Below are 23,678 nucleotides of genomic sequence, written 5' to 3'. Positions count from 1 at the left end.
CAAACTTTGCACCCAGATCTCCGGGCGCTAAAGAAGACTTTATGGTTGGCCATCAAGCAAAGCTGCTAACACTTCTTTGAAGCACCCTTATGGTTCTGAGAGCTCTGAGGGCCTCCTTCGTCACCTCTCCTTCAAGGCGTGCTCCTGGAGACTGGGAAGGGAGCACCATCGACTCCTCCGGCCGGATCTCTCATCCCTGTGCGAGAAGAGGTGGCAGCTTTTCAAGCCTAATTTAGCAGTCTTTAATCTGAGTTATTCCAAACCACACTTGCCACTTCCTTCATGTGTTCCCGCAGGATGATGGGCTGATTTCACAGAACGAAAAGCCTTAAGCAAATCTTGTCACACAAGAAAATTGATTTTTCAAAACTGACTTTTACAAGATTACTGGCGGGGTTTTTTTTTTCCCCCCCCCTCTCATCTTTCTTCTGTATCGTTCCCTTCCAGTCTCCCGAGGTGGCTTCAGAGCTAAGGAAATTAGAGATGCTGTGACTAAATTGAAAATGTAGAAAGAGGGAGAAGGAGGAAAGAAAAAGACACGCGGCGCTCGGCACCTCCTGTCCCACTGCCTCTCTAGGAGCTGGCCTATGTGCTCACACTTATGAAGTAGCAGAGATGCCTCCTTCGCCTCTCCTACTGCCATAACCTGCATGCATCATCAGGAAACAGCCTGTGGAAGGGTTATCTCACAGAGAACATCCCCTGAGGGGCATTCCTTGGTGATCCCAAGCTGGATCAAGGGGGGCTGTTCTCTTTCTCTCCCTCAACCCCTCCATTTTAGTTTCTCTTTGGGAAGAAGAAGAGTTTCCTCCTGCTGCTCGATTCAGAGCCGCCTCAATGTGTTTTGTTAGAAAAAAAAAGAAAGAGAGAGGAAGAGTTGCCTTGAAGTGGTTTCAGACAGCTTAAAATATGCTAAGCTTTTGTGTTTCTGCAGTATAAATAATGAATCCTCTTACAGCTCCTGAGTCGGGAAAGACATTGATTTAAGAGGCCTTCAGCTCTGTATGAGGTTTTTCTGCTTTCATGCCAGAGGGTGGGGAACGTGGCAGGGAGCAGCCAGGTGTGAACCATAGAATCATAGAACAGTTTGGGTTGGAAAGCACCTTCAAAGGTCATGTAGTCCAACCCCCATGCAACGAGCAGGGACGTCTTCAACTCGGTCAGGTTGCTCAGACCCACATCCAGCCTGGCCTTGAATGATGAGGCAGGATGTGCAAGAAGGACCCATGATGGGGACAGAGGCTGCACCTACCTCAGCACCAGCAAAGCGGGTGTTTTGCTAAAGGATTTCATTTTGTGATTCCTCTTTGCTCCTTTATTGCAGTTTTCAGGGGCAAGGAGGCGTTTTAAATGGAGAATGAAGTTATTAGCATCAACTTCTCTCCCTGTGCTAAAGTAAACCAGAGCTGATTTGGTGATTGCATCAGTTATTGTTGATTTAACTAATTCCCCAAACAGCACCCTTGGAAACATCTCTGCTTAAAAGCGGGCCAAGCCGCCCACAGGGTCCATGGCCACCCTGCACATCAGGCACCCACAGAGGTCCATGCAGCATCAGCTACAAGCCCCTGTCGTGCCTGGTCCAGGGCTGCGTTTTGGGTCACACCATTGATTGTCTGCACGGGTCATCAGCAGCTTTAACAGTTGATCAGTGAAGTCATTGACAACTTAACAGTTCTGTTTACTTCTTCCTTACCACTTCTGTGGCCAGTTTGTTCTGAGTGTGCTTAGAAAAAGGCTGTTTTGATTGTTTTCTCACCAAAAATGAACCCAGCTTGTACAGACTGTGCTGGTGGCATGGCTTTAATTGTGTTGTCTGGGAGAGAGAAACCTTCTCAGCCCGGTTCTTCCAGGTACCTGCACCACAGGCAGCATAGACCGGGTCCTGGGGTGTTCCTGCCCATCACTGCCCCACTGCTCTCCGAAGAGTTGGATTCCTTGTTGCACATCTTCAGGCATGATCTGGGGAGCCCCTCACTGCTATTTCCCAACCATGGGTCCTGCTAATGGGAAGGAGGAGATGCACCTAAGACAGGCACCTCCCTTAAAGACTGCAGTTTGATGAGCAATCAGGCTCATCGCCAGCCCCCTTGCTTGTCAGGAGGGGGAACACCGAAGCTGAGATTAGACAGGAAATCAAGCCAGAGGTTTCCTCTGCACAGTGAAGTGTATTATTATCATCAAAACCCCAGAGTGTTTAAAAACAATCAAACCCCAGCAGCAGCAACAGGTGTATCACAGCGAGCGCAATCACATCAGGTCTGAACTCTTGATATTTGGGAGAAGGTTGCAATCTTCCTCGCTGTTTATTTGTTTCTGAAGAAAAACCACGTAGGGGAAAAGAAATAGGCACGGGGAGATTAGCAAAGTTGGCATCTCTGCTCTGAGATGCAGCATCCTCCACCATTAGGACCTGAGATTTGCTTTGTGGTGGAGCAGAGATGCTTGCACTGGGGACACAGGGGTTTGGGAAGAGGTTGTCACTGCTGCAGCTGTGCATGGGTGAATGGAGATTTGTCAGGGAGGGAGTGGGAGGCTTGGAAACCTTTCCTTGGGTATGGCGGGTACCATCGTCTTTGCTCCCCCAGCCCATAGAGGACCAGCCAGCCATCAGCAAGGATGCTCAGTGCTTTGCTCAGGGCTCTGCCCCCCCCCCCTCCGGACTTGATTAAACCCCAAGCTGGAAGGTCCAGCCTTGTAATTTAGATGGCAGAGAGATTACCTATTGCCTGCACCGGCTGATAAATGAACCCGCTGCATCGGCACGAAGGGAGGATGGCAGATATGCAGCTGAGGAGCTGTACAGGTCCCACACGTCTTCATTAGGGAGGGACCAAGCAGGAGAAGAGGAATAATCCCATACATCACTATTACAGAAATCTGCTCTTAATAAGGAAATGATGTGCATGATGCATCACACTGGAGCCATGCAGGGGGGTAGCGAGACACTGCTCAGGCCTTGTTGCTTGCTCTGTCACTTCTTACAAGGTTGTCACTCATGGGAGGTGCTCTGTAATCTGCCAGCACAAGCTGTCTGCTGTCCTTACCCCTCTCAGACCTCCACTGTCCATGAAACACCATCGTTCTCCACCCTCATAGAGGATGCTGGGGTTACAGGGACAGGAGAGGGATGCAGGGTGCAGCATCCAACGCATGGGCAGCTCTTGTTTGAGGATGAGGGGACTGCCACATTACAGCAGTAGGAGTTGAAGGTACTGCTGGCAATAAAGCAACAAACCCATTCTCTGAGCTATTTGTAGCAATTAATAGCCTTTCCCACGAATGAAATGTTAATTAATTCATTCCCTCAGCCTATGCATTTGTTTAAGGTATTTGTGGGTGTTCTCTGTACTTTTATTAAGCAATTAACATGCGTCCAAGAAAATATTTGTCTGTTTAAAGTAGTTCTTAGTAAACACGATTTATATGGCAAGCAAGTGCTTTATTTTGCATTGTTAATTAAAAACGGCAATCCACTCCACTGCCACAGGTTGTACACCACTAGAGCAGCCGATCTGCCACGAGGTCTGGTGCAAGGGGTGCATGTGCCGCTGGCTACAGCAAAAACACCTCCTGAGGAGCCTGCAGCGTGGGTTTGAGTAGTGCCTGGTGGGTGTTGTAGGGTTCAGAGAGCCCGTGCTGCGGGCTGGGTGCGGTGATGCCCTCCTGTTGTTCCTGTGCTGCAGGGAGATGCTGGTGAGAGCTGTGGTGCGATGAGGAGCTTTACAAAGAGCACGTACGAGTCCTACAGCCTTCCCAGAGTTGTAAAGTAAATAGCTTGTTCACACATGCTGTTTGTTGAAGAATTACAAGTCCTTGTACAGCACACAGAGGAATTTATTTGTTATGGTGAGCCTGGGCAGCTCGAAGGCAGATAAATTGCTAGTGATGCTCCTTCCTGTACCAATCCTCTGTCAGGGTGTGCTGCAAATGTGGTTAGCTCCACGAGCCTGGAAACCCAGACAGAAATGGGATCCTTTGGGATAAGAAAGGGTAAAACCCCTTTGTGATGAATGAGTCCTGGCTGAGTATCCACCATTGAGACCCCAGGTGCTTCATCCTGGCTTTCCTTTGGAAATCAGAGTATGTCACTGAAGAAACACTGAGATATGAAGACCGAAAGCAAGCCACAGGACTGCTTTGAGCCAACATATCCCAAAATGTGCTTTCCTGTTTGCTTGCATGTACTCTTAGCTGGGAAGCAATCGGTGTAGTCAGAAAATGCAATATTTCTTTAGGAAAGTCCTGTCCCCTCCTTATCTTTAAGCATTAAGGTTTGGGAGGGGTTCCCATTCTTTAATCACTGGCTTTTCAGTGCTGTCTGTAATAGCCCCTTTGAAGCTCAGGTTCAAATATCTTATTTCCTGGCTGAAATCTGTTTTCCTCCATCACCCAGGCTGATTCACTTTCTAGAATATACCGAGTTGAGAGGCACTGGGCCCACAGAGGCCAAGGGAAAACACAAGCAGGTTATGTGCAAAGCCCAAGGGGATGAGCGACAGCAGCAGATAGGAGGCAAGGTCTGTGTTGGCCTTAGGACATGGGATAGTGGGGAGAAGTGGTGAGTTTGGGTAATTGGGAATCATAGGAACAGGTCCCTTGGGCAGATCCCCATGGGCAGACTCCTGCCCCTCTCTGCACAGACCTGTTCCTACGATCCCTGCAATATTCTTTGGCTTAGGAAGGAAACCAGCAGCAAAAAATGACAGCTGAGTTAGCGGCTGAGTCATATGAAGAGAGACTAAAGCAGGTAAATTAATATAGTCTGGAAAAGACTCTGGGTGACACGTTTGCAATCTATAAATACCTTCAAGGCAGCAATATAAATGAAAGAATCCCCTGCTCTCAGCAGTGCTAGGATGAGCAGGGGCCAGGCTCCATGTAACAAGGCCAGTGCATGAAAAACCAAAGCAGTGGAGGTGGTGAATGGGGCTGATAGAGCATCCTCTGCATCTCAGCTCCGTTTTATTCAGATTCTATTTATAAACAGTTACGGAAAGGTTAATAGGTGAGTAAGACATGTTATGGGCTTGTAAAAGCATGAGTAACTTGCCTTCTGGCTGCCCACAAGCACATCATGGGAAGCTTTACAAGAGGGTTATCAGGCGTCGTTATTAAAAACCAATTTGACATTATAAAAGATCTATACTGCTTGTTCAGCCACATTGATTTAGCAGTGTTAAGCCTTGGAAAACTGGAGCAAGAAGCTTGATCTCTGCTGAAGCACGAAGAATTGCTGTTTGTGACACATCTCCACGCTTGGGAAATCCAGTTTTGCGGAAGCGACGGGGTTTGAACAAATCCATAGAGCACCGTGCCATGGTTGTTGCTCTGTGTTTTCCCAAGATGCCGCAAAGCCAAACAGTTCTTGGAAACCTTGCTCTCCATTTTGCTTCCCTTTGTAACATCCAGGAAATGGCTTCATAGAATATGAGACTGGTTTGGGTTGGAGGGACCTTAAAGCTCATTCAGTTCCAACCCCCTGCAGCGTCATTCCTGTGGCAGGGAGGCAGCAGGGCAAAGGCAGGTCCCATCAGAAGGCAGGGAAGCGTGATGCTGAAACCAGCTGACCCTTTGGCTTGGACTGCAATTCCCTCTGGAAGGAGAAAGGCGTCACCAAAACGTCATGCAGCATTGCAGACGTTGGGAGGTGTCGCTTGTGCTGGTTCTTCCATAGGAGGAAGCTCCCTCATTAACACATGAAGCACAGCCCCAGAAATAGAAGTGACATCTCCTGATTAATTATTGAAGGGGGAGCATGGGGAGGGTGGGGAAGCTGGAGTGGCCAGTCAGCATCTGTTAGAGGTGCAAAGATAAATGAAATGAGAGGGCAGATAAGTGCCTACAAATGGGCTGCATCTGTATTGCTAATACATCTCTCAAAATGCTTGTGTCATCAGATGGTGGGTGAAGCCTTGCAGGTCAGCTGTCCTCATTCTATTAGATTCACGCTCTCAGTCACAGAAGGGATTTGCTCTAGCATCACTGTTAGAGTGTTTCCAGCCTTAACTCTCATTCCAGACCCATAGAGGCACCTGGGGAAGCTGTCAGTGCCTGCAGACCCTCTCATGAGTTCCCTGTAGCTCCAGTAGTCTTTGGTTGCCTTTAGGGCAGCAAGGGGAACCCATAGCTGAGCGTTCGGGACAAGCAGAGCAGAACAGTAAAGGCAGGAGCAGGAGACCCATGGAAGGACCATGAGCAGCCGCTGTCCTCCTCGAAAGGGACACCAAAACAACCCCACTGGCTCATCTCTCTGCAGCTTGGTGGGACAAGCCCAGCTCCCAGTGCCGGCATCTTCCCCAACCCAAACATCCCAACCCACCCGGAGCAGGGCAGAGATTCCTCAGGGAAATCCTCTTCCCTCTAACCTACCTGTCTTGCTTTGGGAGGATGGGTATATGTGTTTTCTCTGGGCTGCAGCCTGTGCTGTATTTCCCTTCCCCCAAAGAGCTGCGGGAGTTTCACACGCCTGACAGCATCTCCTGTCTTTCCCACCCGCTCCAGAGTGGCAGGTTGCCAGATGGTGCCCCATTAGGTCACATTTGCTCATTGTTTGGCAAACAGCGGCTTAATTCAAGTGCTGAGTTGACAGCTTGTTCTCCAAGACAATTTGCAAGTTGCAGTGTTGCAAATGCCAGCTTGGCTTTTCAGGGTAATGTTATTTCAGCTGCCTTAAAGGGATAAAGTTCCCTTTGATTAGAAAAAAATGAAAGGAAGAAAAGGGTAAAAGTGAGAGGAAACTGAAACGGTTTTTAGCTGTTTGATGCGGAAGGACCACTGGTTGTTGAGTTGTTCAGAAAGAGACTGCTCTCCTGGCACTGCAGTTCCCCATTAGCAGACTCTCCCTGTCCCATCCCTCCTATCATTGAGGTCTTCCATCTATGCCCCACACTCTCAAGGAATGAGGTGCATCTCCAGTGAAACAGGCTCTCACAGGGAAATGGCAATTTGGGTTTATTTTGGAAAGGTTTTGGTAGGGATCTATGTACACATCCGTTTGTTGTAATCTGTCCAAAACCTCTGGCTATCCCTGCATCTGTGGGGACGTGGGTGATGCTGAGGACAAGCCCATGTCTGTCCTAAAGCCTAAGGCAGTAGCAGGCTGTGATGTGCTGCCCCTCAGCACTGCAACCTTCAGGTCTCTCCCACCACACACATGAATTACACAGAACAGCGCCATCGTGATGCTCTTTCTTCTTCAATAGGTGGGCAAAAAAGGGCCAGGTGATAAAAGAAGCATCCGGTGACTTCTACGAAACCATCGTGGATCACACCTTCTTCTTTGAGCCCGTCTCCTGCGAGGTCACCAATGCACTGGGAAGCACAAACATCAGCAGGACTGTGGACGTCTACTGTAAGTGATGGGTCAGCTTGAGGCTGAGGCTGAAAACTAATAGGAAGGGGACACGGCCAGGTCTGACTTGCCTGGGGTGACCAGGACTTGCTGGGTTTTATGTGTCTGTGACCCATAGGTCCAGCAAGACCTGCTGCTGCTTCCTCTGACAGAGTGACCTCTTTGGTTTGAGGGTTTCTGGTTGATACAGCCCATCACTGGGAGGTAACCCTGGTCTCCTCTGTGCAGTTGGGCCCAGGATGGCGACAGAACCTCAGTCCCTGCTCGTTGACCTGGGCTCAGATGCGGTCTTCAACTGTGCCTGGACTGGGAATCCATCTCTCACCATCGTCTGGATGAAGCGAGGCTCAGGAGTGGTAAGAACTGCTGCTGGGGTGGTGGGGAATGGCATGTTCAGGGCATGAGGTGCTGAATGATGCTCCACATGGAGCAAAGCCCATACCTATGGGCTGGGAGTTCCTGGCTGGACTTCGGATGGTCCTCCAAAAGGAGGGGACAACGTGGCATTGCAAGCCCACAGTGAGTGTCCCTAGTTAGGCCAGAGAAACGTATTAAGCGGTAAAGGCTTTATTGCCTTTGTGGTATTTTGGATGGAAGCATGAGTGCATCTGTGAGGCAGGATTTTGGATGTCAGGCTGGGAAGAGAGCTGTGCCCTAGCCTGGAATCCCATTTGGGAGAGGCTGATAATCAGTGCCATTGCTGCTGCAGAGGAACCCCCTCCTCTCTTCCAGGTCCTGAGCAACGAGAACAAGCTGACCCTGAAGTCTGTCCGCCAGGAAGATGCTGGGAAGTACGTGTGCCGAGCCGTGGTGCCGCGGGTGGGCGCAGGCGAGCGGGAGGTGACGCTCACTGTCAACGGTACCTCTTGCTTCCCTATGGCTATTCTGTCTCATCGCCTTGTTGCTGTCTCATCTATCGCTCTCGTTGCCAAATTGTCTCCTTGGATATTAGCTGTCAGAGCAAACCCCACCCACAGCTGGGTGAGGGAATGGTTCTGCCCTGCAAGCAATGTGGATGAATTGGGGTTTTTATTCATTCTCCTGGAGATGCATGAATTAAAGCAAAAATCCCCAACATTATCTGTGCTCCTTATTATCAACAGGGGTTTATTGAGTAGCTGGGAGCTGGCATCTTTAAATCTTTAATAGATTTACCTTGCAAAACCCTTGCAAGGTCAGAGAGCACTGTTGTCTCTGTTGTACAGCCGGAGAGCTGGGAATTGAGCCTGGATCCAACAGCAGCAGCCTAATCACTCTCCCAGGGCCCACGTGAGGGTGCCTATGAGAGGCAGTGGTGCTATATAGCTCCTCCACAGCTGCTTGGGGCTCAGGATGTGTCCTGGACCTGCACCTAAGCTCAGGAGTTAGTTGGGAAGCACTTGAGAGCTCTGGAGTTTAATGATGACCCTGCCAGGACCCCGCAGCAGCCGATAACAAATTCCAACCTAAATATGGAAGGGAAAGAGCCAGGCAGGCTGTGAATGGTATAAATAGAGTATGAATTTCGCATTGTCTCTCACCTGCATGACAAACTGGCAGGCTTCAGACCCCGCTCGCTGTCACAAAGAGAAGAAAATGAGCAGGCAAGCAGCACAGGCAGCAGCATTTTAAATGCAGATGATGCAGATAGGTGGATGCCCCATCCCTAGAAGCATCCAAGGTCAGGCTGGACAGGGCTCTGAGCAACCTGATCTAGCTGAAGATGTCCCTGCTCACTGCAGGGGGCCTGGGCTGGCTGACCTTTGAAGATCCCTTCCAACCAAACTATGGGATTCTATAACGCTAGAAAGGGAAGCCAAGGGCAGCACAGCAGGCGACTGAAAACCAACAACTCCCTTGACTTTGACTCGGTTCCTTGGCGCCTGCACGCTCCTTCGCCGCCGGCTGCTGGGTTTTAATTACAATTAAGCTCGATCACGGAAAACAAAGCAACAAATTAGCACAAACATAGAACCTACTCCTTTCCTGACACCTACCAGGCACGCGCATGCCTTCAACACAGACAACGCGCTCAGCAGGCCTGGGGCCATTTAGAGCGTGTGACATAGGGAAGAGTTTTGCATCCTACACCACTGCTGAGCTTTTCACCTTGCAGAGCTGATGGGGGAGCAAATAAAACCTGTGCCATAAGGCTCACTGCTCTGCTTTGAGCATCCCCCAGGAGCAGCTTGCCTGCAGCATCCCATCCTGCTGGGATGTGCGTTTGACACTGGGGTCTGCTGCAACCCCAAGGACACAAGGCATTGGACCCCCACACCAAGGGGTAACCAAGGAGAACCAAGGTGGACCAGCCTCAGAACAGCATCCCTATGCCCTACATCCACCACGCACCAGGGTGCAGGTTGAGAGGAGGTCTCCAGCTCCAGAGCACAGCACGGTGTGTCTAATCCTGCTAATGAATTCTGCTGAAAGTCTTTCCTGCTGTAATTTGAAAGGGAAGTTGAATGCCTCGTATTTTCAAGTGACTTTAAATCCGGAGGGTGATACAATTGTCTTGGTATTACCAGGTGCCTTCCTCTGTGGGCTGGGATTTGTCACACTAAAATTAGGCATTTAGAAGTGTCTGTTCTGGGCAAGCTGCACAGACTCTGATCAGTGCACATGGGCTTCAGAGGGGCTGATTCATGCCACTGAAAGCACAGAGACCCCAATTGAGGGTTCGTCATCCGAGCCTGCAATCCCCGTGCAGCTGCCCATAAGCTCTCAGTGCTGTCAGGAATCACAGCAGCAGGATGCTGGGGAGGGAGAGCATCCTCCTGCTCTCCCCACCGCAGCCTTCTAGCCAGCTCTTAGGCTGCAGAGAGCAGCCCATCCCTGTGCCAGGGTGAGAGGCCACCAGCCTGAAAAGAAGCAGATATGATTCAGAGGCTGGTTAATGGGAAGGAGGATTATGCAAACGAGCAGTGTTTGGCAGGGCAGGAGCAGCAGAGGTAAAAAGGAAGCGAGGAGCTGTCGGTGCCGTCATAAATCAGTTGGATTTACAGCCCCCGTGCGAGCCAAAGCCTCTCGATGCTCCTGACTGCACGCAAGCCTGGTTGCAGCTCTCGCAGTGGTAGGAGAAGCACCTCAAGATCACCTTCACAGCAGGATTGCCTGGGGTACAGGCTGTGGATGCATTATCCAGGCTGAGAAGGTTGAGGCTGGTCAGCCTGGAGAAAAGCAGCTGTATGGAGACCTCAGAGCAACTTCCAGTGTCTGAAGGGGGCTACAAGGATGCTGGAGAGGGACTCTTCATCAGGGACTGTAGTGATAGGGCAATGAGAGATGGGTTCAAATGGAAACAGGGGAGATTTAGGTTAGATATAAGGAAGAAATTCTTTACTATGAAGTGCTGGCACAGGGTGCCCAGAGAAGCTGTGGCTGCCCCATCCCTGGCGGTGTTCAAGGCCAGGTTGGGCACAGGGGCTTGGAGCAACCTGCTCTAGTGGAAGGTGTCCCTGCCCATGGCAGGAAGCAAGGATTTAAACCAAACTGTTGCCAAACCATTGCCAAGGTTGCAAGGTCTGGGAAGGAAAGGTTCAGATGGACTCAAGCAGGATGGAGGAGGCTCAACCACCCTTTCTTTGCTCCAAGGCTCCTGAGTCAGCAGCCTCCAGGACCACACAAATAAATAGGCACCGGCATGCTAAGAATAACCACAACCAATAGCTCCATCATTTATATCCATAGCAACATTGTTTAAAGCCATTCTCCTGCCTCTGGGCTGTCTCACACTTAACACTGAATGCCAAGCCGGAGATTGGCAGCCCTCGTAAGGAGCCAGAGCCTGATGGAGAATAAGACACCGGCCCCAGATGTGAAGAGGCTGCAACTTCATGCTATTATTTCTGGGCATGTTCATCTCACAAATGGTCTTTAGTCATACACTATTATCAGGATGATAAGCCTTCGTCTCTGAACTCCTGAAGCAATAATAAAACCCAAAGCCATTGGCACTTGTGCCATTTAAAATCCACTTGCCTTGGGGAAAATGAGTCTTTTAATGATTATTAAGCCATTTTTCTCCAGCATCACCCAGTCTTGGAGTGCTTCCAGAATTTATAAGTCACATACAACCATTAAAATACAGAGATGTTTTTATTATCACTATTTAGGCCTCGTCTACAGATCCCATCATTGTTCTTGACTCTGTTGGCTTTGGGTTCATCAGTAATCAGGAGGACCACCCAGCATGTGTTTAGCTAGCTAAAAAGCACATCCTGCATGCCTTGTGCCACCCTTAGAGGATGACGGGACCCAAAGGGTTCCCATCGCATGTCACATCCAGGAGAAGAAAGCCCCAGCACGTATTTAGGGCCATCTGTTTGTCCCGTGTGGCTGTTGGCAGGGTTCTTGCACCAGACATGGGGAGTGAAGGCCAAGGCGAGCTGATATTGCCAGCTTGGGCATAGAATCATAGAATCCTAGAGTGGTGTGGGGTTTTCCTGCAGAAATCCCTCCAGGGCATCCGGCAGGCCGGTTGCAGGTCTTTGATGGTGGCTTCCAGGTAGCATCTGCCTGTCAGTGCCTCCTTCTGCCCTCCTGCTGCTTCTTTAAGCCTTTGGGGAACATCACAGGAGGCAAGGGAGCGGCTGCTCCATGTATCCCCATCGGAATCCCGATGCCCCTCTGTGGCACTGCTAACATACCTCCCCACCACCACCAGTACCTTGTATTGCAGCCACCCATGCGAGATACGAGCAGCTCTCTCCTGTCTCTCTCAGGGCCACCCATCATCTCCAGCACCCAGACGCAGCATGCCCTGCACGGCCAGAAAGGGCAGATCAAGTGCTTCATCCGCAGCACCCCACCACCAGACCGAATTGTGAGTAGCATCTCATGGGCACTGTGGGTGCCTCCAGCACCTTCAGGTGCCCTACAGTGGGCAGACTTGCCCCAGGCTGACCCTTCTCTTGCTTGACAGGCTTGGTCCTGGAAGGAGAATGTGCTGGAGTCTGGGACATCCGGACGCTATACAGTGGAGACGGTGAGCACGGATGAGGGCGTCATCTCCACACTGACCATCAGCAACATTGTCCGGGCTGATTTCCAAACCATTTACAACTGCACTGCTTGGAACAGCTTTGGCTCTGACACGGAGATCATCCGGCTCAAAGAGCAAGGTGAGCATCGCTGGGGAGCCAGTGGGGCTGTTGGGCATGGGAATTAGCTCCTGGATGGGCTTATAAACATGGGGAGACGCTGTGAGATGCAGGAGGAGCTCAGAAAGCTCTTGGGATACCAAAGAGGAAGTTAGGAAGGACGATGAGAGTGCTCCAGCCATGCTAGATATAGATTGCATCCTTAGGGTTCCTGGTCCTGGCAGAGGTGAGGAGGTGGGACAAGCCCCGCAAAGTCTCTGCTTGATAGAGTATTACCTGATTTTACCCATCCTGCTAAAGCTGGAGTGCGAGGGACAATCCTGCACCCCTCACTCCCTGCCCCACAGCACAGGGTGATGCCACTGCACAGGCTGGAGGATAAATTATAGCCTTGGAGAAACAGGAACGGCTGCTCCCTCCAGACCCTGCTGCTCCACAGAGCACAGAGGAAGGTGTTTGGGCTGGTGGCATCCCTCCACCCCGGCCACCAGCCACCATGCCAGCACGTGGTCTGCAGGGCTGGGCTTACCCAACCAGCCTCAGAGGCACCTCAAGCAATCCCGAGGGGATGGCCAGGGGATTTCCATTCTCCATAGCAAGGGAGGGTGATGGCTTTTGTGATGAACGCTTGGCTCCTGGAGGAACTCCAGTCCTCTTCTATTATATTAAATGCCAGGGCAGGCAGGTGGATTGCTCTCATTAAGCCATGATTTATAAGTGAGGCTGCCGTCCAGATTAGATCAGAGCTAAATGAACCCCTTAAAATTAGCCTTGGGCTTCTTCCAATGCAAACAGAGCCAGTGGTTTTTCCAGGTTCTCTGCCAGTCAGCAGGAGCCTGGGTCCCGGCGGAGGGTGGCCGGGTCCAAGCCTGCTCCGCAGCATCCAAGTCCACAGCCGGCTCCACATCGAGTTCCCTGCTAGGGACACCCGTGCCCTGGGCAGGGGGACACCGTAGGGTGGCTGAGGCTGCTGTAGGGTGGCAGAGGACATCCCCTTCACGGGGACACCCCTGTGCTCGGAGCAGAAGGCGGAGCAGAGGGCTGAGCGCTCAGGACTGACGTGTGCGCTTGGGCCGTGCAAGGCTGTGGACACTTGCTTTATTTTCAAACAGGTACGGAAATGAAATCAGGAGCTGGTATTCAAGCAGGTATGGAAATCATGAGCTGACGGTGAACGTGGGTTGTCCCCAGCCATTACCACGCCTGAGGACCCAGTGTCCTCCTCCTGGCCCAGCAGCTTTCCAGCAGGGCAGGGCAGGAAGGGGTATAGGAAAGCTGCAGGGCAGTGACTGGGGCATGGATTGGGATGCTGTTGTGGTCCAGTCTCTGCTCTGCAAACCTTTCTGTGCCCCAGCTCCCAAGCCACTAAAAAGGGAATAATATCAGGGACCACTGAAGTGCTCTTAAGTGATCTCAGGTCCAGGACTAAACATGTGGTCATCACCAGCTCCACACCAGTGGACAATGAGAAATGGTTTCTTCTTCGCCCAGTCAAGTGGCAGCCATAGGGCTGCTGCATTTTGCTTCTCAGGTAGATCACCTCTGTCCCAGCAGCATTTGTGTCCCCGTCTGCAGAGAGGAAGGAGGAGGATCAACTCTTTGCACCCATCTTTTCCATGAATTCATCCCGTTCATTTGCAAGGAGAAATCACACATTGGAGGTGTCCAGGACAGCGGTGAGGACACGCTCACCTGGCTTAGCCAGCCATCCTGGAAAGGGTTACCCATCTTTTGGCCTCCTGTGTGCTCACAAGAGCCTGTGGAGTTCTTAGAACAGGAAAGGGGACCTATAGCTATCTGCTGCTCGTGGGGAGATCATCCCAGTCTATGAAGGTGAACTGTGGTACCCAGCACTGGTGTCCTGCGAGCAGGAATGCTGCCTGGCAATAATCCAGAGAGCAGACACCAACCCAACACTCACCATTACGTAGGAGCTGTGCTTTGAGGATCCGGAGGAACCGAGCAGGGAGATAACAAGGCTCTTGGGCTGCAGATCTGACCCTCTCTCCATAAATGTGATTTCATATTCCACCCTCCCCTCCCCTCGCAAGCGGCTGCCTGGATCTGCACAAGTAAATCAGCTTTGCTGGCTGAAATCCCTGCTGGGAGCCCAACTACAAAGTTATTGTAGGCAGAAGGATGCGAGCACATAACCCCTGCTCAGCTGCCTGGCCTCTGCCCATCCCTGCTGTCCCAGTCCTTGTAGCACCCTCAGGGGTTCAGGGAAGGATGACAGAGCTGACTAGCCAAGGGGAAAGGCAGGAGATGGGGATATAAACCGGGCAGAGGGCATGAATGATGGCTCTTGGGTTAATTCATCCATATAGACTTAACAGCGTGGGCTAAGAGCTGAGCTACAGCCCCTGGCAGGCAGGCTCAGTGCCCGACTCCATCCTTCCATCCCGGCTCTCTCCCAGCCTGCTCTAATCCTTAATAATATTAACATGCCGTCTTCTTTTGCACTTCTAATCCTTTAGAGCTACTCACTCATTCACCTGCAGGGTGCTATAGAGAGCAGTCATTAAGCTGCTCTTCAGGCTCCCTCCTCTTCTCTCCCTCCCAGGGGAAACTGAGGCACAGAGTGATCCCAAGAGTCCCACAGGCAGCCTGTGCCACTGTCAGGACAAGGGAGCGGGGAAGGAGGTCCACTTGGCCCCAAAACCCTCCCCAGGCTCATCACCGAGCCTCTTTCCAGTAGCCAGGGGTGGGTGCCATGGGGAAAAGCCACTTCTCCAACCTTCAGCCCAGCTTCATGCTCCCTCTCCTTCCTCTTGCAGAGTCGGTGCCTATGGCGGTGATCATCGGAGTGGCCGTGGGGGCCGGTGTGGCGTTCCTGGTGCTGATGGCCACCATCGTTGCCTTCTGCTGCGCCCGCTCCCAAAGGAGTAAGTGCCTCCCCGAGTCTCAGTGCATCCTTCTGGGGCTAAAACCTTGGGGTGAATAGAGTGGGTCACAAAGAAAATGGAGGCTGAATTTGCTGACACGGCACCGGTACAATGTGCTCCTCATGCTGGTCATCCCTATGGGAGAAGGAAAGAGGATTGGAGCACAGGGAAAAACATGTCAGCTAAATGTTAATCCCTGTTAACAGCCCAAGCAGCTCGGGCAGGGGCGTCCTGGGGGCAAAAGGATTGCAAAGGGACCTGTTGTTAATCCCTCCCTTGGAGAAATCCTGATGTCCAAGGGGGAGAAGCATCCTCACCACAGTGCTTAAAATCCCTCCTCAGTTTGTGCTCTCTGTTCTGGTTCAATTGCATTTCTCTCAACGTTAAATGTGTATTTCCTAGAGGGAAATTACAGCCAGCGGAGGGGTTTTACATGGGACACATGGGTTTTGAAGCCTGGCTGTGCTGGGAATACAAGTTAAAGTGGCATTAGAGATGCAGGTAGAGGAAAAGGGGGGATAAACAGCATGGAATCAAGTCACCAGGAAATTAAAGCAGGATTGCTGGCTAAATGAAAAGGCATCAAACCAGGAGGGAGAAGAGTGGGATTGTGTGGAACATCTCAGACTAAGGAAGAAGCGGATACATTCAATGGTGCTGCGGGCTCCGGAGATGCATGGTACGGATGCCAGGATGCCAAGCTCTGTGTGTACGTGTGCCAGAAACCCCACTTGTTTCTCTTTTCATTTCCCCCCCTTGATCATTTACAAAGCAATCAAAGGCACCAGGCTGCTCCTGGATTTGGGTATGAACGCACGGCCTCCCACAGCCGAAATGTGTTCAATTTTGAGAGCGATAATGATGGCTCTCGCTGTCTCATCCCCTGGTTTCCTGAACTCTTGCAGCTCCCATTAGCAAGTGTTAATGAATTAAATGGGGGCAGTCATCAATCCTGCTTTTCCGGGAAGGGCTGGTGATGAGCAGGACCCAAGACCAGGCCAATTCAATGCTGTGGTGAGCACCTGAAGAAGCAGGAGCCAAGCCATGTTATCATGTCAATGGTGGGACACAATCATCCATACTCCCACCATTCAGAGCAGGGGAAAGTATGTGGTTCATTATCTTCTTATCTGATGTAACCAGATGGTGCAGGGTTCTTTGTGGGACATACAGTTTAACACTGATGCCGTGACAGCAGATCAAAGATGTGGTGCAAGCGCCAGGGTTTAGAGTCCCTCACAAGCTGGAAGCATTCAGAGGATGAGGGAGAAAGCAGGGATTGTCCTTCAAGGAGGAAGGACAACCCCATCCCAGCCAAATGTCTTCTGTGATTTATCCCTTGGATTCCCAGTGGTAAGTCAGGAAGAAGAAGCATTTGCTTTGCCAGGACTGGGAAGAGAGTATGTGGTGGCATGGCAGTGATTGCAGTTCCTTTCCTCCACTGTTTCCAGTGATGTCCCACTTAGGAAGGACTTTTTGGCCTCCTATATAAGCCGTCAGGGTCTGGGCATCTTCCCAGCATGCTCACTGCACCACTGCTGTTCTCCAGCAGTGTTAAGTCCCTTGTTGCTGTGCCCTGTGGAGAGGAGAAGGGATTTTAGCCCTATTTTGCAGGTGCTAATGCAGGCTGGATGCTGTGGCCAATATCTCCAGCAGCAGGTGAGCATCAGGAAGCTAGAAGCGCCAGGCTGAAAGGTGAGGAAAGAACTTTTCATCATGGTTAGTGTGTGAAATCAGCAGAGGGTTTACAGGGATCAGCTAAGGAGTGAGGGGACCAGCAGAGCACTTCGGTATCAGAGCAGGGATTCATTTGTTACCAAGATGACTGCAGATTCCTCTCCCAAACACACTGAGCCTGGAGACTCTGGAAAAGGGGGAAAAAAACCCCATTTTATTGCACATCTGTTGTTGTATCTACGGTGACTTAATGGGCCAGAGTTATTTAAGGGGGAACACTCCTGGGAGAGGACATGTAAAACAGTAATTAGCTTCTCCTTGTGATTAAAGACAGTGGTTCCAGCACCAGGAACATGGTCCCAGCAGGGAAAATAAGAGGAAAAAGCAGTAGTAGCTTCCCAAGGAAACCTTTTGCCTTGCACCCAAGACTTGGAGGCATCTATGGGCAACCGCAGGGCTGCAGATACCAAGGGCAAAGGATGCTGGGGCAGATTAATTCAAGGATGGAGCTTCAAGCTGGGCTCGGCTGCATGATTCACTTTGGTTCATAGATACAATCACAGTCTCCTCCTTCATGGCCTGGCCTTTGCTGGGCTGAGTCCATGCAGTCCCGGCTTGGTTCCTCTGGCTGGAGGCAGATCTGACAAGCCCAGCAGCTCAAGGCAGTTTTGGGTCCAGGAGGGTGGGAGCCAGTTCATAGGCTGAAGCCCGGCTTCAAAGCTGGGAGCTGTTTAGATCTCGCTGCTCAGATTTGCATCCATCGCTGCTTTTCATCTCGGGTCCACACGCGGCTCTTTCTGCTCCTGCTGCTCCGTGTCTGCGGTTTCACTTTGCTGAAATGACTTCTTCAAAGCACGCCTGACACCTTCAGGGGAGGCAGGGAGTTATCTCCAGGAACGCTCCTCACTGCCCTGCGTGGAAACAGGAGCAGCAGCAGGGATGAGTTTGTCATTCCCAAGGCCCTGTCTTTGTTCACTGCTTGGCCTTTTCCTTGTGTATTTGCACCCCAAACCTGGTGGAGGCTTTTCTCAGGGGCTTCCCCATGCATTATATCCCTCGGGAGCAGCATTTCAGGTGCTTCTCAAGCAGCAGCAGTCTGGACACACAATCCACTATCTGCTTGAGCCCCTGTTAACAGCGCCGTCAGCATTGCAGGGACTAACCAAGCTCCCAAAGGCATTAGAACAAACACCTGAGCTTCCCAGAGGTGATGGTTTCACATGCCCACACACCTCATGGCAATGCAAATACTGCTCCCACACTTCTCAGGTGGGTTTGCTGGGTTGTCCTTGGTGCCATCAGTTGCTTCCCTGAGGATGCTCCATGTTTGCCTTTGACTAACGCCCTTCTCCTTCTCCCTCTTTGCCCAGATCTCAAAGGCGTGGTTTCTGCCAAGAACGATATCCGCGTGGAGATCGTACACAAGGAGCCAGCCTCAGGCAGGGAGACGGAGGAGCACCCCACCATCAAGCAGCTGATGGTAAGGATTAACTTCTTCTCCCCTTAAGCTATTGCTCTGAGTAAGTGTTTGATGGTGATGAGCCCAGGCACATGTAGTTCAGCGCCGTAATCCCCACTCCAGGCAAAGATGCTTCTCCCAATATCCTGCTCTTGACATACACATTCTCCTGCCATGAAAGGTCCTCGAGTGAAACTTTGCTAATGAGGAGGGAAAGATGGGGGAAGGTTATTGTGAATTTGCCACCTCACTTGGGAGAAAAGCTGCAGACAACAAGTAGAGGTGGCATAGCGCAGGAAATTCAGCTTTAGCCCATAGACTAGAATAAATCAAATAAATAGATAAAATAGCCATGAAAGGTGAGAGAAAAGAGCTGTAAGGAAAGAAGGGATTGAAGAGGCTGGAGGCTGATTTCTAGCCTGCTGGGTGGGTTTTTCCTGCTCTAACCCTCTGGTTTTCAGGCAGCACTTGCAAGCATCAGCATGCAAAAAGCTGTTTGATGAGTTCCCGGTGGAAAGGCAAGGCTGAGCATCGTAGGGTAGGCAGAGAAACCAGCAGAAGCCTTGAAATAAGAAGAAAGAAAGAGGAGGTGGAGGTCTGGCATGTTCTGCCAGCACCGCTGAGGTGTCTGTGCAAACCCCTTTATTCCCAGTTGGACTTTTCTCTGAGGAGTCTGCAGATCCATGTCATGATGTGCAGAAGGACAGCTCCATGGAAGGACAGAGGAGGCCAGGCCTTGGGTTTGGAGCAATCTGTTGAGATAGATAGGACGGGGAATGAGGAGCTTTCTTTTCACAGGACCCTCTACTACAGTGACCAACAGCATCGAGCCCAGATCTGGCTTCCAAAAGAGGGGCTGAGAGCAGCCCAGTTGCCACTCAAGATCTTAACCACCAAGCTGGAAGCCTCAGCAAAGTGGCCATACAGGGAACATCTACCACTGATGAGATCTTGCCAGACACCATGGGGCAGAGCCAGGAGGCAATTTCACACCAGTGTGTGCCCTTGATGAGGCTGTGCAGGAGCAATGCAGGGATGTGCGCAGTGCAATAAGGATGCTGGTAGGGTGGAAATGGTGCAGAGAAAAAGTGACATCTATTTGATAGCAGGGAAATAAATGCCTATAGGGAGAGGTTTACCAAGCTCATGTGTTCTACCTTATCAGCAAGACTTCTGAGAGGTGGTTTGGTTACAGCATGATATAAAGGGGCTGTTTAAGTGCAAAGAGGGGAGGCAAAGTCAAGCACTTTAGGTACAAGATGAGGGAGTGTAACAGCCTGGCTGCTGGACTGGGGGAAGATGAGTTTCTCCCTCTCCTGGCCAAATGCAGGGGTTTTCCTGAAGATACATCAGTTGGATGTAACACTGTTGGATCAACACTCTTCAGGAGGTTGGAAGAGATGGTCCATAGTCTATTACCCCAGTACTGGGTGGATTATGGACAACCTACCTGTCAGGAAGAAGATAACAAAGCCCCCTGTAATGCCTTGACCAGGGCCTCCTCTTCCTCATCTGCTCTTAGGAAGAGCATTCCTACTAAATGCTTCCCAATTTCTTCTCTCTTCAGAGTCCTCAGGGATCCCCCACTGCTCCTCATCCCCTTCCTTGCTCTTTGAGCATCCTCTTCTGGCCATTAGAGATCTAGGATTCAGCTGCTAAACACATTCCTAACTAGATGCTCCAAGTTTGCCAATGAAATGATGGATCAAGTTAAAACAAATCCACCCTTCCTGATGAGTGGTGATGAGCACTGCACAACACCCTTTGCTTGCTCCATGCCCTCACCCCAAGACCTTCATTCTTTCCCTCCTCCCCATACATTATCTTCCCCACTGCTGCTTCATTTACCTTTCCTAAGCTTCCTGTGGCCTTTCAAGCCTGGGCTCAACCTCCGCAGCATCCTTTGAAACGATCTCACCATGTCTCTGCTTCGCTGGAGCTTTTCTGGCTGCAAAGTGCCAGCGTGACTCCTCTTTCCCCCTGCTAAATGCCACTGCGTTTGTTATTTGCCAGCCATCTGTGACCTCTGCAGCTCTCCGTGCTTTTCACAAGTAATTATTCATGCATCTATAAGTTCATTAACACCTGAGGAGACCCGTCATGCTGCCTGATTTGCATTTGTTCACATTGTCTCAGCGCTGGCTCCTCAATCCCATTAGCTGCTCTGCCCACGGGCAGGGAAAAGGCTGCCAGCCCGCAGGGAAAGCAAACAGCAGCCATGGGCTGGAGGCAAAAGAGCCCATTAAAGGGCCTGATCCTGGATAAAATAAATCACAGCAGGAGCTTGCTCACTCCCACCATGGTACATGGCATGGGCACACCGATTCAGCTGAGCCCAGTCTGGGATTAGGGGGTTGAAGAGCAGCATCAGCTCCAACATGGTTTAACCTCCTCTGGTATGGTGGCTGGGTGACTGGGCTTTATTCCTGGCTGATGAGACTGCGTGCCTCAGTTTCCTCACCTGATGATCCTAAAAGAGCCGTTACCACTGCCAGGAGCAAGTGTGATAGAGATGATCCCGAAATCCCTTCCAACCCAAACCATGCTGTGATTTCCAGCCTCCTTTTCCATGTATTTCCCGCTCCCCTGCTGCCTCTGCACTTGTAATTCCTGTTAATATTGGTAATAAAGTTCACTTTAGTTAGCCACTCCAGTTATCATTGCAAGAGATGACATAAAATGGCTTAAAGTACCCATTTCGGAGGTTTTGCCAGGAGCAGCACTGGCCCCTTGGTTCCCCCCTGCTCTTCACCCCTCTCCATCTCTGGCTGCATCCACCTGGGTTACCCACACCAAAACCAGCCATGTCCAAGCAGAAGTGGTTTCTCCTTTGAGAAGAGACCCTTGTGATGGGTGCAATACGAATGCATCCCAATCCCATGCTTTTGCAGCAATGCTTTAGGGGATTTAAGGTGTTGCGGGGGCTAGCACGCAGCCTGCAGAGCAATAAACCCCCTCCGTGTACCATTTGAGCTGCACTGAATGTAATCCTTTGTATTTACTCCGGTAAATCAACGGCTGTTACAGGCTTTTCTTTTTCCCTAGGATAACTCAGGTACTTTAATTTACGGCATTTAAAAGCCATATCAAAGGCTTCCAGGAGATGAACGGAAAGTGCTGCCGGGTGGATTTCCACAGCCACTTACCAGCTTTACAAAAAGGAGAAGTTGGGCCATAAAGGGGATTCTGGGGCTAATTTGGGGCTGGGAGCCCAGTGCTGGGGCAGAGAAACCTGAATGGAGGTGTGTGATCAGGAAGAAGTTGGTTGGACTATTCTGTGTTTCTATGAGTATTCTGCTTCTGCATGGCCCTACCGTGCTGAAGGAAAGGCAATTAAAGCCATGGGCTAATTAATGTGGCTCTTACGCCCCTGGCTCATGGTCAGCCTTCGAAGGAAGGGAGATGGGTGAAGGCAGCACATTGGGGCAGCAGCATCCACCAAGTAGCAGCAGGAGGATAAAATGCATTCAGATCAGATGAAAAGGAGCTTCTCTAGCCTGTCCATCCCCTCCTGACCCAGCTGGAGACAGGCAGGGGACTCAGATCTCAATGTCAGAGTGTGTGTGGGTCAAACTAAGGCTTTCACAGTAACCACGTGCCAGAACCTGGCTGGGATGTTGAGGTGTTAGTGGCCAACTTCAGTTTAAGAGGAAAGGATGAAAAGAAAGAAAAACCAACAATAAAAAAAGAGATTTGGGGGTTTGTTTGAGTGCAGCCCCAACACTCACCATGGTAGATGTCAATAATTCACTTCCTGCATCAGCTGAGCCTTTTTAGTCCTAAACAGAGGAGGAAACCCACAATCTGTAATGGGGATGCTGACACCCACTTCCATCCTTTCCTAGATGGACCGGGGGGAGTTCCAGCAGGACTCAGTGCTGAAGCAGCTCGAGGTGCTCAAGGAGGAGGAGAAGGAGTTTCAAAACCTGAAGGTGAGCATCCTCCCTCTTCATCTCCAGCCCCATGACAGGATGTGGCTCAAAGCCCCAGTCACCCCTGTGGCACATAGCCAAGACAGCTGCACCCCGAGGTGCTGGGTACCCATCTCCATGCCCACCACAGGGCAGAACCAGCTCATCCCTCACCCAGCAGTGCTGCTCCCAGGCTTTCTGTCCTTGCGCCGTGTCCCCCATACTGAAGGGCCATCCCTGCATAGGGAAGGATGCTCTGCTACCCACAGTGCTGTTTGCTGGTCCCAGTGTCCTTTAGGGGACAAAAAGTAGTGGGTGTTAGGCAAGAAGCCCTCATGTCTCCCTCTGCCCCAGTTCAGGGGAGGCTGAGCAGCCTGGGATGCTCTACATGGGCAGTGGGTAAGGGTGTCCCGTCATGGGTGGAAGAGCCAGGTGGGTGCCCTGGATGCTGGCACACATGGGTAAGGTGGGGACCACCACCCTATCCCCCTTTTTCCACTACCCAGGACCCCACCAACGGCTACTACAGCGTGAACACCTTCAAGGAGCACCACTCCACCCCAACCATCTCGCTGTCGGGCTGCCCGGCCGACCTGCGCCCCGCCAACAAGCAGCGTGTGCCCACCGGCATGTCCTTCACCAACATCTACAGCACCTTGAGCGGGCAGAGCCGCCTCTACGACTACAGCCAGCGCTTCGTGCTGGGCATGGGCAGCAGCTCCATCGAGCTGTGCGAGCGCGAGTTCCAGCGCGGCTCCATGAGCGACAGCAGCTCCTTCCTCGACACCCAGTGCGACAGCAGCATCAGCAGCAGCGGCAAGCAGGACGGCTACGTGCAGTTCGACAAGGCCAGCAAGGCTTCCGCCTCCTCCTCCCACCATTCCCAATCTTCTTCCCAAAACTCGGACCCCAGCCGGCCCCTGCAGAGGCGGATGCAGACACACGTTTGAGCCCCCTCCGGGGATGCTCTGGACCATCCATGAGGGTGCCATGGCTTCGTGCCAGGACGGTTGCACCCACCGGGAATGGCAGCGGGAAGAGGCTGGATCCAGCCCCCAGCGGAGTGGGGCTGTGGGGCTGGGGACCGGCCGAGCATCATCCCCCAGCCTGGTACATACTAAAGCACAACCCCACCGAGGGGTCACCCCCAGCCCAACCACGCACCCCTGCGCCCACCTCAGCTTCCTGCCGCCCTCTCCCACCCGGCTCCTTCCGTTCCTTCTTGGTGTTCTGTGTCCATACTTATAGCGTCCGTTTTTGGGGGGGGGATTAAAAGGGGGGTCCTGCTGCGTGGGACAGGATAAGGGGGGA

The 23,678-nt window shown here is 51.5% G+C and overlaps 1 protein-coding gene across 8 annotated transcripts in view; it reads left to right on the top strand.

Moving 5' to 3' along the window:
• Positions 1 to 23,614, top strand: part of KIRREL3 (kirre like nephrin family adhesion molecule 3) — a 274,316-nt gene extending 250,702 nt beyond the window's left edge. For 7 of the 8 annotated variants that reach the window (XM_065696938.1, XM_065696932.1, XM_065696933.1 and 4 more), the window contains 10 exons: positions 7,206 to 7,354; positions 7,583 to 7,710; positions 8,087 to 8,213; positions 12,058 to 12,158; positions 12,258 to 12,456; positions 13,548 to 13,583; positions 15,213 to 15,320; positions 18,368 to 18,477; positions 22,302 to 22,388; positions 22,874 to 23,614. In XM_065696938.1, coding sequence (XP_065553010.1) covers positions 7,206 to 7,354; positions 7,583 to 7,710; positions 8,087 to 8,213; positions 12,058 to 12,158; positions 12,258 to 12,456; positions 13,548 to 13,583; positions 15,213 to 15,320; positions 18,368 to 18,477; positions 22,302 to 22,388; positions 22,874 to 23,317 — 1,489 coding nt within the window. In that variant the 3' untranslated portion in view covers positions 23,318 to 23,614. The remainder of the gene's footprint in view (positions 1 to 7,205; positions 7,355 to 7,582; positions 7,711 to 8,086; positions 8,214 to 12,057; positions 12,159 to 12,257; positions 12,457 to 13,547; positions 13,584 to 15,212; positions 15,321 to 18,367; positions 18,478 to 22,301; positions 22,389 to 22,873) is intronic. The other variant, XM_065696937.1, reaches the window with a different exon arrangement.
• Positions 23,615 to 23,678: the final 64 nt, after the last annotated feature.

This window comes from Lathamus discolor, chromosome 17 (genome assembly GCF_037157495.1).
Source record: "Lathamus discolor isolate bLatDis1 chromosome 17, bLatDis1.hap1, whole genome shotgun sequence".
NCBI lineage: Eukaryota > Metazoa > Chordata > Aves > Psittaciformes > Psittacidae > Lathamus > Lathamus discolor.
The sequence above is the reverse complement of the archived record's forward strand: the minus strand, read 5'-3'. Positions and strand labels throughout refer to the sequence as shown.